General features: G+C 35.0%; 1 protein-coding gene and 1 non-coding gene across 2 annotated transcripts; one reads left to right on the forward strand and one right to left on the reverse strand.

Moving 5' to 3' along the window:
- Nucleotides 1-530: 530 nt before the first annotated feature.
- Nucleotides 531-11,718, reverse strand: LOC109007111 (E3 ubiquitin-protein ligase UPL5-like). Its single transcript, XM_035686406.1, has 2 exons — nucleotides 9,652-11,718; nucleotides 531-1,297 (listed from the first exon to the last, which is right to left on the reverse strand). The coding sequence occupies exons 1-2, from the start codon at nucleotides 11,534-11,536 to the stop codon at nucleotides 753-755; spliced, it is 2,430 nt and encodes an 809-aa protein (XP_035542299.1). The 5' UTR covers nucleotides 11,537-11,718; the 3' UTR covers nucleotides 531-752.
- On the forward strand, nucleotides 3,244-3,382 carry LOC118344907. Its single transcript, XR_004798638.1, has one exon. It is a non-coding gene; the product is annotated as a small nucleolar RNA Z247 (small nucleolar RNA).
- Nucleotides 11,719-21,161: the final 9,443 nt, after the last annotated feature.

Here is a 21,161-nt window from a genome sequence, read left to right on the forward strand (position 1 = left end):
ATAATTGCCCATAACCATTGAGAACTTGACTGAATCCATTATGCCCAGTACTTTAATCCCTATATTTACCCTCACCAAACTCTAACCCCATTTTTTTTTAATCGAGACTCTAACCCCATTTTTAAAGACCATGCAAAGTATTGATGATATTCACATACATTTATCTTCCAACTGTCATTATGCAGCCTTGTAAGTATAAGCATGTTTACACAAGAAAACTCTTTTCTCCTTTCTTCTATTACCAAAAACAAACACACCCTGCCTTGGGTAAGCCATTTGAATAGTCAGAAGGTATTAGAGGCATTCAAAGGTGCCCAGCATACAAAAACTATTTTTTTAAAATTAAGCAAATAATGGAGCAACCAGCCCCCATTCAACATCTCTTATAACGTGTTCTACGCTTTGAAAGCAAGATAAAAAAAAAAATCACATCAATTAAAATTATGGTGAGAATTTTCTATAAGTAACATTATAGTGAGAATTAGCGAAGAGGGAAAAGGATGAGCTAAATAGAACTTTGGAAAAAAAGATATCTAGAAAGGCACAAGAAGGCATGTAGCATACCCAAAAATGAAGACTTCACCCACAAGGCAACCCATATTATAAGACATAGGAAGCGATCTTAAATTTTCCAACAGGAAAAAAAACAGAAAATAAGATAATAAAAAAAGGAAATAACAGAAAATATGGTACTGCAAGAGAAGATACTAATCAGAGCTAGAGAGAATAATAAAAGTAAAATCCTGCAAGCACTACTCAGTATGTGCCTTCCAATCATTCACGCAGATGGTAGTTTCACTTCCATAAAGCATCGAATCGAGATCTTCAAGCTCTAAACTTTGGAAAAAGAACTTCTGGAGCCCGGTGTTACAAAGAATATGACCAAAACCTTGAGCAAAATGTGATACCTGTTCTGAGATAGATTTCACAAACTGATGGTCTATGAGAAGTTTAACATATTCCTCCCTGTTCTTGCTATTCACAACAATGCTTTTCCCACCAGGGTAAAGTTCGACGACTTTCCTGGTTCCTAACTCCTCAACTTCTCTAACAAACGTTAGTCCTAAAGCATCTGAATCAATAAAATCAGAATCCATCTCCAGAATCTGCTTGCAGCTACTATACAAGCATGGATCTGCATCCCTTATGTCTTCCAGAGAAATGTCCCTTCCAGCCAATTGTAAGAAAAATACACGATCAAAGACAATGCCTACTTGCACTTTATGCATCAAAGCTAAAGCAATTACCCGGCCAGAGAAGTTGAAATATTCAAGGTGCAAGGGATCCACCTTAGATGCTGCATGCAGAAGAAAATGAATAAATTGATCATGATTGTCTTTGAAAAATGTTTTTTTCTCCATAGAACATTTACTATAACAGAAAATAATTCAGAATGCGGAAGCAGGGAAACTCTGCATGATGATACAACTCCCAAAAGAATGAGGGAAACCCAAAACAGGCTCCAGGCAGCTTCTCTGAAATTGGACTAATATTACAACCTAACACCAAACAATTGTTCCAGAAATAATTCTTTTGTAACTTGAGGAAAGGAGGAAATACCACCTCATTCCTGGAAAATGATTCAGTACTTGGGTTGTTCCAGGCATCTAGGTTATCCACGCCATTGTGATTCTGAAATTGCACGAGAAGTTTCGGTACTTATGTTGAGAAGGAACTGCTCAAGGTGATTATGAGGACCTTCCATTCTACATAGGTTTTCAATTTTTTTTAGGCACCACAATCCAACTTGGTCTGGCCCCCGGTCTTCCCTTTTATATCTATGCATATATCTTAGGTTGGTTTCATGTCACCTATTGTTTATAGATATGTGCATCGAAATATGTCTTCTAGTTTTTTATTGGACTTTTGATGCGTCAGATTTGTATATTACTTCTGATGGATCAGATTTTGTATTGATTACGTCTCGTCTAGCCCAAGTTCACATTAACCATATTCCAGAACCAGAACATGCCATCGCCACTACAGACTGAGAACCACTCTGTCTGTATTATACAAGGAAAGAAGATTTCCACAAGGATCACTTTTCTACGATCTCTACCCTCCACATAATTCTAATCATGCATAGACCTCAACAAATGAAAAATCTAGACCGTAAGGCTCAACAGATCACAAACACACTCGAGTGTAGTGGCTGCAGTACCAGTCATATTCCGACTTCTACATTATGTCAAACATGTATTAACGGAAATCAAGTCATAATGCTCCTAAAATATCGTATAACACTTGAAAAACTATTCTGTTCCTAGTAGGTACCAGTGAGCTAGATGAAGACAGATATTGTGTGCGACTACATTCAGATATTAATAACCCACGCTACAAACTCACAGTTGCATGTACAAATGTTAACTTTGGAAGTCAAACAGTTAACAACGCTACAAACTCACAGTTACGTGTACAAATGTTAATTTTGGGAGTTACAGATTGTAGAAGAACAGATTAATATGACCACAGAAAAACACTCCTCTATTTCAGGAGTTCAACTTACCACAACACACTCCTTGCCTACAGGATTTTCAGAATCAAGATAGTTGGATATGTAATCTATTTGAATTTTGAATCTTACAATATATAGGCTATAAAGTAGGATAGCTGTTATTTTCATACTCTATTTAAAGTCCTTGTCTTACACAACTCAATATATAGAAAATTCAAAGTTTAGCCTTTTCTACATGGTATCACAGAGCCAAACAAAGACCAACGTCTGATCCCAAATGGCCTCCTCCTTCTCATCCACTTCTAATACAGTAGCTGCCCCGCCCACCCTTCCGTCCCTCTCAAATTTGCCACTGTCTATCAAACTAAATAATTCCAACTATCTCGTTTGGAAAGCTCAAGCCCTACCCTACTTCCGTGGCCAAGCTGTTTTTGGCTATCTCGATGGCCCTGTAAAGCCCCCTCCCAAAGAAATCGATGCCCCTCATCCCACCTCAGGTGCTATTGTTAAAATTCCAAACCCTCAATATGACCAGTGGCTTCGTCAGGATTCCTTAATACTTGCCACCATCAACGCTTCTCTCACTGAGGATGTTCTCACTCAAGTCATGACATTTACCACTTCTCGTGATGTATGGCTTGCTCTTGAAAGAAATTTCTCCTCTTTCCCGTGCCAAAGCTATTCAAATTCGCACTCAACTTGCTAATGTGCGGAAAGGCGCTATGTCTGCCAATGATTACTTTCTTTCCATCAAGCACATGGCTGATGAACTTGCACTCGCTGGCCAACCACTCAGTGGTGATGACGTTATCACTTACGTTCTTGCTGGCCTTGGCCAAGAGTATGATTCCTTGGCTTCAACAGTTACCTCTTGGTCTGATGTTGTCACCTTGGAGGAGATGTATTCATTGCTCCTTATCAGTGAGTCGCGGATCAACTAGCATCATCAAACTCTCCAGATTGCTGCTTCCATGAATATGGCCACTAAACAACCTCAGCAACACTATCAGTTTTAGTCTCGGCCTGCTACCAACTTTCAACCCTCAAACCGTGGTCGTGGTGGTGGCTATCGCGGCAGGGGTCGTGGTGGCCTGAAACCAGGTCATAATGCACGTAAGTGCTTTCATCGTTTTGATTTATCTTTCCAGGATCAACAGCCCCAAAATCGCCAGCATCGAGCTTTAGTTGCTGCGAATCATGCACATGTTGATACTGAGTGGCATCCCCACACAGGAGCTACCCATCATCTCACCAATGATCTGAACAACATTCATCTTTGGAATGAGGACTATGATGGTCAAGATCATATTCAGGTGGCAAATGGTGCAGGTTTGAAAATCGTCCAAAGTGGCACTTCCACTCTCTCTTCTACATCAAAATCTTTTGTTCTTAACCAAATCCTACTCATTCCTGATATTCAAAAAAATCTTCTTTCTGTTCAGCATTTCTGTCTTGATAATAACGTCTTTTTTGAGTTTCGCGCTTCTTTCTTCCTTGTGAAGGATTACTTGGGGAACGTCCTGCATCGCGGACCACTTAGTAACGGCTTTTACACATTTTCAGCATTGCTTGCTCATCTTCAGCCGCAAGCTCTCTCTAGTGTTCGAGTCTCTACCAATGTTTGGCATCGACGCCTTGGCCATGTTTCATTTCCTGTTATTAATAATGCACATTCCTTTCCTGTTAAGAATAATGCATGTTCTGTTTGTCCTGAATGTCAGCTGGCCAAGAGCCACACTTTACCCTTCAAAAGTTTGCATGTTTCGGTTTCGAAACCATTGGAATTATTATATTCGGATGTTTGGGGGCCAACTCCCATTCTATCCACTATTGGTGCAAGTTATTACATCAGTTTTTTAGATGATTCCACCAAATTCTTATGTCTCTTCTCATTAAAACTTAAATCTGATGCGTTACAAGTTTTTATAAAATTTCAAGCTACAGTTGAACATCAATTTAACACAAAAATTAAGGCCCTCCAAACCGACTGGAGTGATGAATACCGCAGCCTGAATCAATATCTACAAACTCAAGGTATTACTCACCGTATAACTTGTCCTTATACGCATCAACAAAGCTAGAGCCATTGAAAGGCGCCACCGCCAAATTGTTGAGGTCGGTCTTGCCTTACTTTCACACTCTAATCTACCAAAAGTTTTTTGGGAAGATGCCTTCTTGACCGCTGTTTACATAACAAATCGTTTACCATCTCCTGTCTTAACAGCATATATCACCTTATGAAATGGTTAATCATTCCAAACCTAATTTTTATTTTTTACGTGTGTCTGGATGCACTTGCTCGCCCTATTTATGCCCATATAATAAACATAAAATGGATTTTCGATCCAAAAATTGCATTTTTATCGGGTACAGTGCTGGTCATCGAGATTATAAGTGTTTAGATGTCTCCACTGGCAAAGTTTTTGTCCCTCGTCATGTAGTCTTCGATGAGTCTCTCTTTCCATATAAAACATCACAGTCTAATGATCCTCCTAATCATGAAACTCCTGTTATTCTTCCTGCTAATCTCAAACTGTCACCTGCTAGTTCCACTCCTTCAACAGTTTCTAATTTTCAAATTGCAGCACCACCTCCACAGGATATGCTCAGACTGATCATGCTCTTGCTTTGGAACCTCCTGTCAGGGATATCACTTTGAATCTGCATGAACATAATCCAACGCCTCCCCTTCCACCCCCCTTACCTCAACTGCAACCTTAGAATATCCACTCAATGACTACTCACAGCAAAAACAATATCCATAGGCCTAAATTACCCTCAGACTCACACATCAGATATCCTCTTCCCAAAGCTCTCATGGCCACAATCACAAATACTGATCAGGAAACAACGTGTTATTCGGAAGCAGTCAAACATCACAGTTGGCAAGAGGCTATGAACAAGGAGTTCGATGCCTTAATGACCAATGGTGCTGATCTTGATTCAATTAACCGAGTGATAAATCTGCTGCAGAATGACTTTGTAGTCAAAGACCTTGGTAAACTTAGGCTATGTTTGGCAAGTGAGAGTACCCTCACTTGCCAAACACTCTCACTTACTATTCTTTATTTTATTATTATTTTTTACCTACTTTTCTACTATTCATTACTTTTCACGTACTTTTTACTACTATTCAATATTTTATTATTACTTTTTCATTACTTTTTTACTACTATTCACAAATATTCTCAACACTTCTCACTACCCAAACGTACCCTAAGCTTCTTCCTCGGCATAGAAGCTATCAAAAGTGACAAGGGCCTCTATTTGTCTCAACGCCGTTATATACTCGATCTTCTTCTTCACAGCCACATGGATAAATCTCAGCCTTGTGTTACACCTATGTCTACATCCCAGCCATTGTCAAAATCTGATGGTGCCTCATTTTATGATCCACATCTGTACATAAGTATTGTTGGTGGGCTGCAATATATTTCTTTTACTCAGCCAGAGCTTGCGTTTGCCATACATAAAGTTAGCAAATATATGCACGATCCCAAAGAGCCTCATTGGGCAGCAGTCAAACGAATTTTGAAGTACTTGAAGAATACTATCTCCCATGCTCTACTGATCCAACCTAATAAAAATCGTCAACTTCAGACATTTAGTGATGCAGATTGGGCATCAGATCATGAAGATAGGCGCTCAATTGGTGCTTATTGTGACTATCTGGGCAAAAATTTGATTTCCTAGAGCTGCAAACAGCAGCCGACTGTTGCTCACAGTAGCACCGAAGCAGAATACAAGTCTCTTGCAAATGTAGCTGCTGAAATTCAGTGGATCAAATCAGTGCTCTCAGATCTTCATGTCTCAGTTGTGCACCCTCCAATTCTTTGGTGTGACAACATTGGAGCAACTTATCTTGCGAGTAATCCACTATTCCATGCACATACAAAACATATTGAAATAGACTTTCATTATGTTCATGATCAAGTTCTATGTGGTCAGCTCCACGTCCGCCTTCTCTCCACCAAGAATCAATATGCTGATGCTCTCACCAAGCTGCTGCCTTCTCTTCGGTTTTAGCTTCTGCGTGACAATCTAAGGGTCCATTCCTTACCCCTTCGATTGAGGGGGCTTGTAGAAGAACAGATTAATATGACCACAGAAAAACACTCCTCTATTTCAGGAGTTCAACTTACCACAACACACTCCTTGCCTACAGGATTTTCAGAATCAAGATAGTTGGATATGTAATCTATTTGAATTTGAATCTTACGATATATAGGTGTACCATACGGGTCAAAATTTAGGGCTTAAAACTAGTATTTTGTTTATTTATTTATTTATTTATTTATTTTATTGTCTTTATATTTTTACTATCATTTTAGAAAATGTGCTATCAGATAGGTTAAATTAGTGATTCCTTCCCTATAAAAAACCTTCGAATACTTAATCCATTAAGTTCCCGTATTAGATTCGGGTTCCAGTTTGAAACTAACTCCAACTCAAACTCTTCAAATCCTCTCAAAATCTGTATCCTCGTAGGAATAGGTTCCTAAAGTCTAGGCAACTTCAAATTTCAGCCAATCTCCTGAAGGTTCACGTTGTTCCCTCCCATCGCCTATAAGAAACCCACAAAGTCTCTGAATTACACACAAAAATTCCTGGAGAAAACTCGTTCACGCAGAGAGAGGAAACTTACTCCCACAAGCACCACCGTAGCCCCTCTCGGCAACCAACAGTCACCTCGACGGACCACCTCCCACACCACCACAGAAAACGCCGGCCAACCTAGTCCCGTCGCACCCACTCCCTTCCGGTAAGCCCATTGCCGTCGGCCACTAACTTCTTTTCCTAGTGTTTTCGGTTTGTTGGTTCTCTCTCTAAACTCTCTCTCTCTCCCTCTCTCGGTGTCGCACCACCATAGGGACCCCCCAGTCACGTCGCCCGTCACTCCCAGGCACCCAGAGCCGCCGTGGCACTCAGCTCTCTCTCGGTGAGCATCGCACAACCCCCCTCCCGTAAGCCTGTTTTCTCTTTTTATTTATTTTGCTTCAGTTTTCCCAAAATACCCTTTCTACTAGGCTGAGTTTTATTGGGGCTGGGCTTAGTTGTAACTTGATTGGTTTATAAATCTGGTTGGACTTGAATTATTTCAGAAACTATAGTACTAGGTTAAGTGGGTTGATTTCATGCAAGCTTGAGGTTTAAACCGGGCTGATAATTAAGTAGGCCGAAGCTTTTAATTGAATAAATATATTAGTCATATACTTATTTTTTTATAGATAAGCATTTAAGGGTTTTTAAAGCATAATTTTAAAGTATCTTTTTTAAAGTATCTTTTGAGTCCATTATTTAGTTAATATTCCAATCGACTTTTAACTAAGATTTTATAAAATTATTAAGTTATAATTTAAATAGAAGTTAAGGAACATGTTACGAGTTTTGAATAATATTATTATATATGATTTTAAGTATTTAGAATGCTATGACACATCTTTTTAGAAAAGTTAGTGACGATTAGTACCTCGTATAGGTAACGAGCTACAAGTTGGAAATCAGGAAGAAGCGCTAAGAGGTAAATAGTATGATCATATAAATGCATGCATACTGTGATTATTATTGTTTTGTATGAAAATATGATGTGCTTATGATGGTTGATTACGCTACGCTAAGAGGCAAGTCAAGGTTAGATTCCTCTTACGATCTTTGATGAAATATGAGATTATGCTTGAATGAATGAATTTGTTGTTCAATTGATTGAATGTTACTAAAATCATATGAAAGCCATGAGATGTTCATGTAGTAATTCTAGTATGCCATGTAATGGAATAGTCGGATTATACAAGCCATGTCCATATAATACATAGATTATGTATGCCTTGTTCATATAGTACTTAAATCATGTATGTCATGTTCATGTAGTACTTAGATCATGTATGCCATGGAATGTCATAAAACGTTCAGAGCATGTTATGTCAGGTCATGTTATGCTATGCCATGTATAAGAAAATGCCATGTTATGATATGTCATGTTATACCATGTACAAGAATACGCCATACTATGCTATGCCATGTACAAGAATATGCCATGTTAGAAATGTTCATGAAGTCTAATAAATTCTCATGCATTAAGAAAGATAAGAAATGTTACGGTGCCACGGACTCAAGCGTGGTTAATCACAAGTTAAGTGAAACACTGACTCAAGTGTATTTCACTCCATGTATTTCAGTTAAGTGAAACACGGACTCAAGCGTGTTTCACTCCATGTTATTCAATTAAGTGCAACACTGACTCAAGCGTGTTTCACTCCATATATTTCAGTTAAGTGAAACACGGACTCAAGCGTGTTTCACTCCATGTTAAGACAAGATAAACAAGTTATTATGCATTCACGTTACATATTTGCCCTGATTATGTATGCTTCCGCTCATGACGATGAATATATATATGCTATGTGCATATATGACGATATATGTATATATGTGAGGTTTTTCATAAAAATATATGACGTGTATGATTGGGAATTTGTGATGCTATATGTATTTTGTTTAGAGTCTTCAGAAACTAAATCCATGCTAGGCCAGATTAAGTTTTACAGTATGATGTACTATTTACTGAGCATTCGACTCATTTTTGTTTGTCTTCCTGTTTTCTTTCATGTCTAATTTTTACATATGATGTTTATGACGATGCAGAGCTGGATGGCCAGGAGTAGATTTAGTACAAAGAACTAGGAAGGAATAAGTGATATTCACACAAGAATTAGATCTCTTTTACGTCATTCATAAGATTAGTTTATGTTATTTTATTTTACGTTCAGTTTTCGAGACGATTATGTTCAAATCAGTTTTAACATTTATCGCTTTTCAATAAATGAGGTATTTCAGGATATGAATCTCTTTACCGGACATTATGTTATGAATTTTAGTAACATCTCTATCCTATGGGAAAGGGGTGTTACAATAGGCTATAAAGTAGGATAGCTGTTATTTTCATACTCTATTTAAAGTCCTAGTATTACACAGCTCAATGTATAGAAAATTCAAAGTTTAGCCTTTTCTACACTGATCAAGAAAAAACAATTGGGAGGCAAACTCTCGAGTCTACATCCATATCACAGTTGCATGTACAAATGCAATTTTGGAAGCCAAACTCTCAAGTTTACATCCATATCATATTTCAACAGGTATAAAACAAATAACGCAACACGTGTTTTCTGAGTTGAATATAAAAACCAATTGGAACTTACTTGGATTAGGAAAGAACCTTCTGCGATCATTTGGGCATGGCACAAAAAGAGCGTTTTCTGGGTTGAATATAGCTTGGCATACTAAAAAAAACCACTCCCGCACTACACCCGGACCCGTGGCTTCCTCATTTTTGAATTCCATAAAGAGACCAGCATGTAGAGCCTCAGGTTCTGCCTTTGCTATATACTCGAATGATTCTGCCAGCAACTGAGACCTGTCAATAAGCATCTCATGCAGTTCCTCATAATCTTCTTTTACCTCTGGAAACATCATCATCGCCAAATGCCTCCTAGATTCAAAATCAGTCACATCCTTTTGCTCAAGAAGCCACTGATGATCATCGGTACGCTTAGCATATTTAATAAGCGTGCACAGTGAAGACTTTCTAAGTTTCAAAACCATCCAAAAATCTTCTTCAGCACCCAGATAAAGTTTGGAAACGCTATTCAGCTCCTTCAATATGGCAAGATACTGAGACCAACCAGAATAATTAGTTTCACCTTCCCCCTTGTGTTTAACAGCCAAGCACTCCTCCATTTTGTGGAGGCACTCTCCCATTCTCTTCAACAAATCAATAAATAAAAGATGAAGAAACTCAATCTCTTCCCCATACAATGGATGCTTGTATCCTTTCCCATCCAAAGTCACAGGAATGGGACCCTGAAAACCGACTTGTTCGGTGATCTCAGTCCGCAGGAGGAGCAAGAACGCGGCTAGATCCCGAACATCACCCAGAAGCGGCCCCACACTTGTCGGCGATTCCATACTCGAAACTAAATCCTTGGACAGCCTATTCCCCAACTCGCTAACAAATGGGAAAATCTCTTGCATCACAATTACTTTCTTAGAGTTCTCCAACGACCCAGTCGATTCCAGCAATGACCAAAGTGTACTCCGACACGAGAGATACAAAGGGTCCTCAAGCGCAGCTCTTCTAAGCAACTTACAAAACTCGAGAACTATAGGTGCACAATAATTATGATAGGGCTTGGGTAACGAGTTACGACTTGAATTCAAGAAATGCCTTATTGAACTATCCGCACAATCTTTGTTACCTTTGATCGGCGACATATATAGCATAACCAATGCGGCCGGGGCCGAACACGACAAAAATATCTGCAGATGCCCGGGGACGCGCTCTTCGTCCTTTGGAGTTTCCGTCAAGAACTCCGACATCCTCGGTTTAATATGTTTCGCCGCGGAAGGGATCGTCTCGCCTCGGCAAAGCCTGCACACCACCGAAACGATGTCGTCAACCACTTGCCACGCGTGAGGGTGTCCGGTGCTACGCATACGGCCCACCAATTCAAGTCCGGCGTCGTTTTGGATGGAGCACTCGGCGAGCGTGCGCTCCCACTGGAGCTGCTTCCCCCGATATATCAGTCTTTGCTCGTGAACCGGAATTCCGGTCACCAGTTGGATTCGGTCGTGAACCGATCTCACGGTGTCGCGAGAGCAAAATTGGAATACCATGGTTTTTCCCTCAGGGATCATCTTTATGAAGAACTGCAGCCGGGACTCGGAACGAGTCGACTCGGCTCGAGTCGAACAAGAATATGAGGTCGATCGGTCATCGGGAACCCTAGGATTGAACTGCGCGGCGGTGATGGAGCGGGGTTGGGCGTCCGATGAAGAGTGGACGGCGTTGGGTTCGTCTTTCCTCATTCTAACTGAAACTAACTCAGCGAAAGCAGCGTCGTTTTCATCCTGGTCCTCGTCGTCGTCGTCGTCGAAGGTGGGGCCACCATAATCGTCCAATTTGCGCTTCGAGGAGAGTCTGGGGTGATCGACTGTGGTGAGGATCGCGTTGGTGGCGGTGCCGACGGTGGTGGGACCACCTAGCTGGGGAACGCAATCGACGGTGGGGGTTTGCACGAGAGACATCTACAGATGGAGCCCCGCCGCCAGTGGAGGAACAATCAACGTTAAGGTGGGGCGGAGAGCATGGAATCGGTAATCGGCAAAACCTAGAGGAGAGAACGATGAAATTGATCGAAATTGATCGAAATTGTCTATTGTTCCACAGCAGTCGTCAACAAAGACTGTCATCTTACGCTATTGCATATATATCACGCTAATACTTAAAAGCGTGTATATCACGCTAATACTTCAAAGCGTGGATATCACGCTAATACTTCAAAGCGTGTATATACATGAACATAGTAGTAGCTTTTTTTTTTCTCGTTGCTTTTTCTCAGTTGCTTTTTCTCAGTTCTAATTTTATTCTTGTTCTTCTTCTTCGTTCAGTTTCGATTTCCAGTTCCGATTTCCAGTTCCGATTTCCACCCTCAAAATATCTAATCGTTACATACAGATAAATGTAAAATAAATATCTCATCTTTACATATAAGAGATGAAATATATGATCTACACATTTCATCTCAAATTTACAGAACACAAAATTTACAGAACAATTCTCAAACTCAACTAAGGAAGAAAAAAATTTCCCGTGCTCTTCAGATTTCTTCCCCCCGTTGGTACGATTTTCTCTTCTAATCTCACCTCTAACTTCTCCATTTTGTTTTTCTTTTCTTTTTTTTTTTTTTTTCTGTTTCTCGCATATTTTTTTCTTCTTTCTCCGTGTGGGTTTCGGTGAGGGACACGGAGGCTGCGCGTGGGGGATTCCGAAGGTGGGTGCGATGGTCGGCGCCTTGAAGGGGATTCGTCGGTGGTGGTCGTGAGCTTCGGTGGCCACGTACGGCGGCGTAACGTGAAACAAATGGGTTTCACCCATTTCCGTTCGGTTTCCGTGGGGGAGACGGAGATCTGCGCGTGGCCGACTTCGAAGGTGGCTGGGATGGTCGCCGCCTTGAGGAGGACTCCTCGGTGGTGGTCGTGACCTTCGGCGGCCGCGTACGGCGGCGGAATCTCACAAAAATCCGAGAAACCCATTTCGGTTCTCCTTCCACGGAGGACATCGATGGCTGCGCGTGGGGAAGAGTGGTAGTGCCAGGGATGCTCGTCGGCGTGAGGGGAACAGGCCGGTGTTGGCGGTGACGATGGCCGGGGCTCGGCGGCGGCGGGCAGCGCTGGAGGAGAAGGAGCGGTGCTCCCGAATCGCCTAGGAGAGAGAGAGAGTTTACGAATTTGGGATTTTTCTTTAATTTGTCCTATTTATATGTGTTAAATAATAGTAATTTTTTTTTTCTTTACAACTTTACTTTTGTTCTTACTAGAATATTACATTGTTGAATTTTTTACATAAGTTGAGCTCCGTGAAGTTGAAAGTGGAAACAATATATCCCAACAACTAGCCACTCATAAAATTATCAAAAGTATGGATCCTTTAACTTTTTAATTTCATACTGTAAATTAATAACTGAATTAATTTATTTTGCTTCTCTGATTTTAGAATTTTTTAAGTCATTTATTTAATATCATTTATTTAATATTTATTCTGTATGAACTTTGAACTGTTTCAAATTATAATTTTGAGTTTATTCTTTTTAAATTATTTCAAATTTTCTATTTATTATTCATATAATAAATATTTGATAAAAAAAATAATAAAAATTAAAAATAATATGGAATGTAGAGTGTTAGAAGGTTGTGAATATTTTTTTATAATAAATACTACTAACCAGTATAAATAGTAATTAACAATGCTACAGTATGTGATACAATAATAAACAGTACTGAACATTACTCATGAACAATAATAAACAATTACAGTAATAAGCAGTTCTAAACAGTAAAATAAAGCTCCATGAAATTGAAAGTGGAAACAAAATATCTCAACAACTAGCTGCTTATAAAAATATCAAAAATATAGATCTTTTAACTTTTTATTTTCATACTGTGAACTAATAACTGAAATAGTTTATTTTCCTTCTCTGATTTTAGAATCTTTTAAATCAATTATTTAATATCATTTATTCAATATTTATTCTGTTTGAACTTTGAGCTGTATTAAATTATAATTTCAAAGTTACATATGCATGTTTATAGAAAAAAAAAATTTAAAAATTGTTATAAAATTACCTATAAAATTCTACCGACAAATTTAGTTCTATATGTAAATACTTACATCAATATTTACAGTTTTACCCATATAATTATACATAATCAATTAGTAAAATAATAAAACTTTTAAAAATCGAAAATTTAATTAAATAATTTGATAAAATAGAATAAACATTCAATAAAATTAATATTGTGCATAAACTTGTATTTTAAATAATTATTAGATTTTAAAAAATGAAATATAACAGTTAAATAAAAATTATTATAAAATTGAAATATTTTCAAATTATAATTTTTTAATCATACATCTTCTGCTATTATTTTACTACTAAACAATTTGTTTTCCTTTTACTATTTATATTTGAATTAAAAACTTCAGAATTTATTCTTATTGCAAAATATGAAATTAAATTAATTCAATCAATCAATATAATTATATAATTTAATTAAAAATAAATTTAATTTTATAAATTCATTCAATTTCAAAAAAAAATTTAAAAAATTGCTATAAAATTGCTCATAAAATTCTACTAACAAATTTAGTTCTATATGTAAATACTTACATTAATATTTACAGTTTTACCCATATAATTATACATAATCAATTAGTAAAATATTGAAATTTTAAAAAATCCAAAATTTAATTAAATAATTTGATAAAATAGAGTACACATTCAATAAAAATAATATTGTGCACAAACTTGTATTTCTTCAAGAACAAAATGAAATAAAAATTTTATGAATATTAATAATAAAGTTTGTAAATAATAGAGATGTACTTTCCGATTAAATAATTATTAGATTTCAAAAAATGAAAGTTTAGTAGTGGTATTAATGAAAGTTTATATATATATAAACTTGAGACAAGAAATTCTACCGACAAATTTAGTTCTATATGTAAATACTTAAATCAATATTTACAGTTTTACTCATATAATTATACATAATCAATTAGTAAAATATTGAAATTTTTAAAAATCGAAAATTTAATTAAATAATTTGATAAAATAGAGTACACATTCAATAAAATTAATATTGTGCATAAACTTGTATTATAAAATATGCTTCAAGAACATAATGAAATAAAAATTTTATGAATATTAATAATAAAGTTTGTTAAAATATTTTTAAATTATAATTATATAATTATACTTCTTTTACTATTATTTTACTACTAAGCAAATTTTTTTTCCTTTTGCTATTTATATCTAAATTAAAAACCTCATAATTTATTCTGAAAAAAAAGTTTTCATACCAAGGATTCCTTTCTTGCCAAATGCAGACGACAATAGTGGTTTTCCATTCAAAAGAACACAATTTCCTATCAGATTAAGTTTTGCAATGACAATAAATAAAGCACAAGGACAGACATTAGATTTTGTTGGTGTATACTTGCCTCAACCTGTATTTTGTCATGGCCAACTTTATGTAGCACTATCAAGAGCCAAGACTTATGCTTCAGTAAAAGTTCTTATAAGACCAGTATCAACTCAAGATTGTGAAGAAGCTGAAACAAATAATATTGTTTATAAAGAATTACTAACACTAGCATATCCATCATAAACTTCTGTAAGTAATCAAATTTCAATATATACCTCTCAATTGAATACAATTTATTTTTCCATTATGTAATTTTCAGAACTTCCTGTTTTTCTATTATTGAAATTGTCTTATTTAAATTCAATTGTTTAAATTAATATTTTTTTCTCTTCATTTATAAGTAGGCTTCAACATGCGGACTATCTATACATCAATCAAAGACATTACTCCAAGTACAAGAAATTGGAGCATCAAGATGATTGTGTCAGACAAATCTCCCAAACGTACTGCACAACATTCACCGACAAAATATCAAAATCTGACATTGATAGACCCTGAGGTAACACATTGATATCATTATCATTCTTGCAAAAATATGCTTAATATTTATATTATATTCCTTCACATGATATATCCAAAATAAATATGTTTTCCCCTTACAACATAGATTCATTCTAACTATATTCTCAGATTAAATCTTATATATATTTAATAAATACTATTTTACAATCAATAGAATAGAAATAACTATTCATTTATACAATATTATGCAGGGCAACCGACTACAAGCAACAATTTTCGGCAAAGATATAGACCTACGTAATGACATGTTGCACATCTTCTGGTCTTACTACATCAGTAATGCTTATGTTAAGCCTTTAGATCCCAGGCATAGAATTGAAGCGCATGAATACCAGTGGATCTTAAATTCAAGAACAATCATCGAAAACATTCCAGATGACGGAGTGGAATTACAACCACCAGAATATGATATTATCTCATTCACCAATCTGCATGAGTAGAAAGACACTGGAACTGAAATAGGTAAATATCACATCGATATATTTAACGTACATCTTGATACTCTTATTCAGTTTTCACAAATTTTTTTTTAACATAATTGGACAGCTATTCTGGCGATCGCAATATACATGAAACCTCCTAGAGAAATTACCTCAATACATGGGCCAACAAAAATTCAAGAAATATATGTTATCGACCAGAGGTAAAAAAGATTTCTCAACTATATATGTGATATTAATAAATTCTTTAATTAACTTATTTTCAATACTATTTCATCATGCTACACTTTTAAATATTTTCTCCTAAAATTTACAGCCTAATGCCCATATGGTTGACTATGTGGAGTCGATTTGTGGATGGTGAATGCCGAACAATCTCTGATATTATTGAAGTTAAGCCAACTCTACTCGCAACACGTATAAAAGTTGGTTCATACAATGGTATATTACACAACTTATAATATCAGCATTTATTAAAAATAGAATGTTATTATCTACTAACAAATATCTTTTCTTTATAATATAGGTCTCTCTCTTTCGTCTCAACCAACAAGTGTATTTACCTTAAATCCTGTCATCCCTGCTGCAACTCCATTATATCAATGGTAATTCTTTCTTACTTTATTATATATATATACAATTTGTACCTACTATATATTTTCCTCAATGATTTCTCTCATTCATTTTAAATTATTCTAAAAATATTTAGGACAATGCTAAACCATGCACTGCTTGAAGAAATCGTCGAAAAAAATCTACATCACACAACAGCATCAGCATCAGCATCGGCATCAAATGTTGACATGAAAGACATAATTAAGCTTGATGATCTTGCTGGTTTTCTTAAATCATTACAGCCAATGACGGTACATTTCTAACCTTATCTTAAGACTACATATTATTTACAACCACTAAAAATATATATCTGTTGCAAAATTAATGCAGAAAGCAAAATTTTGGATTAAAGCAACTATTTGTGTGGTTGATCTCCATCAAATATTCTTCTACATGTCCTGCATTGGATGTAAAAAGGGGACTGGATATGAACAAAATGAAAAATTTCAATGTTATCATTGCAAATACATGAGTAATGCACAACCACGGTATACATCTTATATTCATATTTTACGTCGTAAATGTTCCTTTAATCAATTTTATATTATATTCAAATTATTGCTTAATCATTCAGAGTAAAAAATATAGTTTGTTTATATAGCTGTCGAGCTTACATCGACGTTGACGATGGTAATGGACGACTAGGAGCTGTCATGTTCGGTAAAATCGCAGAAGAAGCTCTAGGTTGCACAGCAATCGAACTAATGGAACATACAGGAGAGGTAACCAACTTATTCAAATTCCAATTTATATTTTAAAAACATTTAATTTTAGATATTCAAATAGGAAGTTATTAAAAATATATTTTACATTAAATTTATTCACCATACAGGAACATTTACCGTATATCCAAAATATTGCAAAATTATGTTCAACAAAAAAATGGATCATACAATTGGGTGCAGATTTAGATCAACTCCAAAAACAACGTCACAAAAACTTCAACGTTCTCTCCATAAATGCTGCGAATGAGGAGAACAATGCTGTGAATAAGGAGAACACACCACTTTGAATCCATTATGTAATATTTAGTTATTTCAGACTTTACTTTTAGTAGCAAAAGAAACAATTATGTAATATTTAGTCGTTTTAGACTCTACTTTCAGTAACCAAAAAAACAATTATGTAATATTCACTTTCCTGACTTGCTTAAACATATAGTCTGTCTAAATCTATTATCAGAGACTTTAAACAATTATAGTTTACTTAAACAATTAATTATGTTATCTTCATAGACCTTATCATTAAATTCTCTTATTCTACACTAGATGTTTATATTTTAGAATAACTTAATACAGGGCAAATGTGCATTGCACGTACATACACTGCTAGTATATATATATACATCTTCACGTGGAGCTAGCAATCGGTTGAATGGTACAGGACATGATCACGTTACGTACCCACGTTGGCAATTAAGGAAATCCGAAACTATCTATTCCGGTAGTGATAGGATTATTACCTATTAGTATATTACTATCCATCTATTGGTCAAGGATATTTTAAATTTTTTTTAATCATTTTTTTAAGTATTTTGTTAACATCCTTAATCACTAAGAAAAAATTAAAAAAAATAATTTTATTAATACTCACTTCCTTAATCATTAATTAAAATTAAAAAATAAAAAAAATCAAATACAAAAGAATAGTAAATACGTAGTAGTAAGATAGTAACCTTATCATTATTCATCATATCCTTACTTAGACACTATTACCAGAAGGGAAATATTCTACCCAATGTAAAAGTAATTCTAAATATTGACATGATTTAATGTAGTTTTTCAAATTATAAAATTATTTTTATTATAAAATAGATCTAGTACATCAAGTGAAGTCATATATATTTGTAAGATTACTTTTATATAATATCTTTATGACTATAACACTCCTCTTATGAAGTCCACATTCGATCCCACATTTATCACAGGCTTAGGACTCGTCTTGCTGAGGTATAAAGTATCAATTCTAAAACAAAAATACTTGTTGCAACCGGCACCCCATTTAATAAAAATTTTCATTTATCTCTCTTTCTCTCTCCATTTCATTTTTTCTCTTTCTATCAATTTAATTTGTTGTAATTATTCCCTCTCTTTTTATAATCATGCTTGAGTGTTTATTTATGTACGAGCATGGATTGAACGGCTAGTTTAAAACATGGTACAAAAATGTCACAAACGGTTAGATATCATTAATGATACTTCACAAAACAAAAACAATTAAAGAATAAAATTACATGGGAAAAACAAAAATCAATACCTTGATGAGAGAAGATTTGCATCAACTGGGTGAAGTTGGGGTTCCTAATTGAGACATTGAGAGCCAGGTTGTAGTGAAGAGTGTTGTCGTTGGCTGTAAAGTTGAACTAGATGAGCCGGATGTCGGTGACGCAGAACTTGATCTCGTTGTGGAGGAAGATGAGCCTGAAGATGAAGCCCGCGAGGGCTACGATGACGAGCACGATGAAAAGGATTTGAAGAACAAGACTTATAAGGCAACTGATCAAGAGTCACCCACAAAGTTGCAGCAGCAACAGTCGCACCCATCTTTTGCTCCCATGGTGTAACAACTCAGACTCAGAGAGAAAAAGTTGTGAGAGAGAGAGAGAGATAGTTGCTTCCGATAAAAGCACGAGCTAGTGTATGAAAAAGGGAAAAAGAAAAGAAAAAAGAAATAACTTATTTAGGAAAACTATATGCCAGGAAAAGAATAAGGAAAAAAGAGAGAGATGAGAAACGAAGAAATGGAAGAAAAAATAGAAAGATAGAGGTTTGTTTTATGATAATCTTTCTTTCTTTTTACTTTTGTCATTTTTATTATTTTTTATTTCACATAACATGTCACATACAACCCGATTATCTCCCGTTTTGTACGTCCCAATTGTACCTAGCAAAACTCATTTTCCAATAGATGGATGGCTTGTTTTGGATATTGTAGTTTGTAAATCCAAAATCATACGAGCACGGCTACTCCCACGGAAAATTTGGTATTGAATAGTCTAAATTATTTTTCTCTCTTTTTTTTAGCCATTTTTTAAACCCTTTTAAATATTTAAAAAAAATTTAAAAAGTGTTAGTATTTTTAATAATAATATTTATTTCCATTGTTTTTAGTAGCCGTTGGTTAAAGGGCTTGTGAGCCGTTTGTTATGGCCTTTAGTTACCTTCAGTGTTTTTCTTTATCGTTTTGATCGCTAAGCTCACTTTGTTTTTTATCTCATTAAATTCTGGACGTTGGCTTCATTATTTTTGTTTCTTCCCGTTATGTCCATTACGTCGTCCAGAGTCTCTCTCTTAGTCCGATTTATATATATTTGTTCTGATCTTTCAGTACGGATGTGATATATATTTGAGAATGAGTGAGATAAGAAAAATAAGTTTTGAGAATATATATTTTTGAGAGTATTTTCAGATAAAGAAAAATATTTTTTTGGTGAAGCTTTGAATTCAATTATTTGTATAGAATTGATTCGGATTATACGACAATTAATTGAATTATTGTATCTTGAAAGAGTCAAATCAATAAGAATTACGTTAATAAATAAAAAACATTATAAGTGTTGGATTTTTATTATATTTTTTTAAAGAATTACGTTATATATTATATTTTAATCTCACTATGAATACATCATGTCACTAATTGTCAATCCTGATTCCTGACGTTACTCTTTATTTTTCAAAAAATAATATATTAAAAAGTATTATATGAGTAATTCCATGTAAGCAAATAAAAAATATTACGTCACATATACGACTAAGGCTTCGTTTGGATCCCAAACTAATCTCAACTCATCATTATAATTTTTTAAAATCTCAATACAAAATATAATAAATAATTCAACTTTTTCAAATTCTAAAATAATAATAATATTAAAAAATAATATTTTAATAATATTTTATCATCTCAACTCAACTCACTTCAACATCCAAACACAACCTAAATAGCCATGTCAGGCGTTACATGACATGAGCTACCAAAAAGAACAATGCCGACAATAACAAAGATAAGATATATTTTAACCAAAGTTTAATATGTACATGCACTTAGGGCTGCAAACGGTCCGGTCCGGTCCGGCGATGGACCGAAAATTTTCGGTCCATTATTTTTCCAGACCGGACCGATAGCTATCGGTCCGGTCCGGTCCAGTCGGTCCGCCCTCTTTTTTTTTAAATAATTAATAAAAAAAATTTATTTAAAATACTAAATTAAATTAAGTGACTTATTAATGTGGATTATATAACAAACTCAATAAAAAAATATTTTATATGGTCAATGATAATAAATTAGATGAAAATTATATTATTAATTTATATAATTACTATATAATTAACTAATTGATATTATATATTTATTAATTCATAGAATATTAACAAGTGTTAATAGTATATTTAAAATTTTATATAGTTAATAGTGATAGGTTAAATGAAGATATATATAAAATATTGTTAATTTATAGAATATTAACAAGTATTAATAATATATTTAAAAATTTATATTGTTAATTGTACAATTATTATATATAAAATATATATATAAAAAATATTTTTTTTTAAAATTTTTCATTCGGTCCGGTCCGGTCCAAAAAAATCGTG

This window comes from Juglans regia, chromosome 16, assembly GCF_001411555.2.
Source record: "Juglans regia cultivar Chandler chromosome 16, Walnut 2.0, whole genome shotgun sequence".
NCBI classification, from domain to species: Eukaryota; Viridiplantae; Streptophyta; class Magnoliopsida; order Fagales; family Juglandaceae; genus Juglans; species Juglans regia.

Bases quoted from the DNA above. Each gene is read 5' to 3' on its own strand.
- LOC109007111 (XM_035686406.1), bottom strand. From the start codon at position 11,536: ATGTCTCTCGTGCAAACCCCCACCGTCGATTGCGTTCCCCAGCTAGGT. The intron at 1,298-9,651 runs GTAAGTTCCAAT...TTCTGCATGCAG, and splicing joins AAGGTTCTTTCCTAATCCAA to CATCTAAGGTGGATCCCTTG.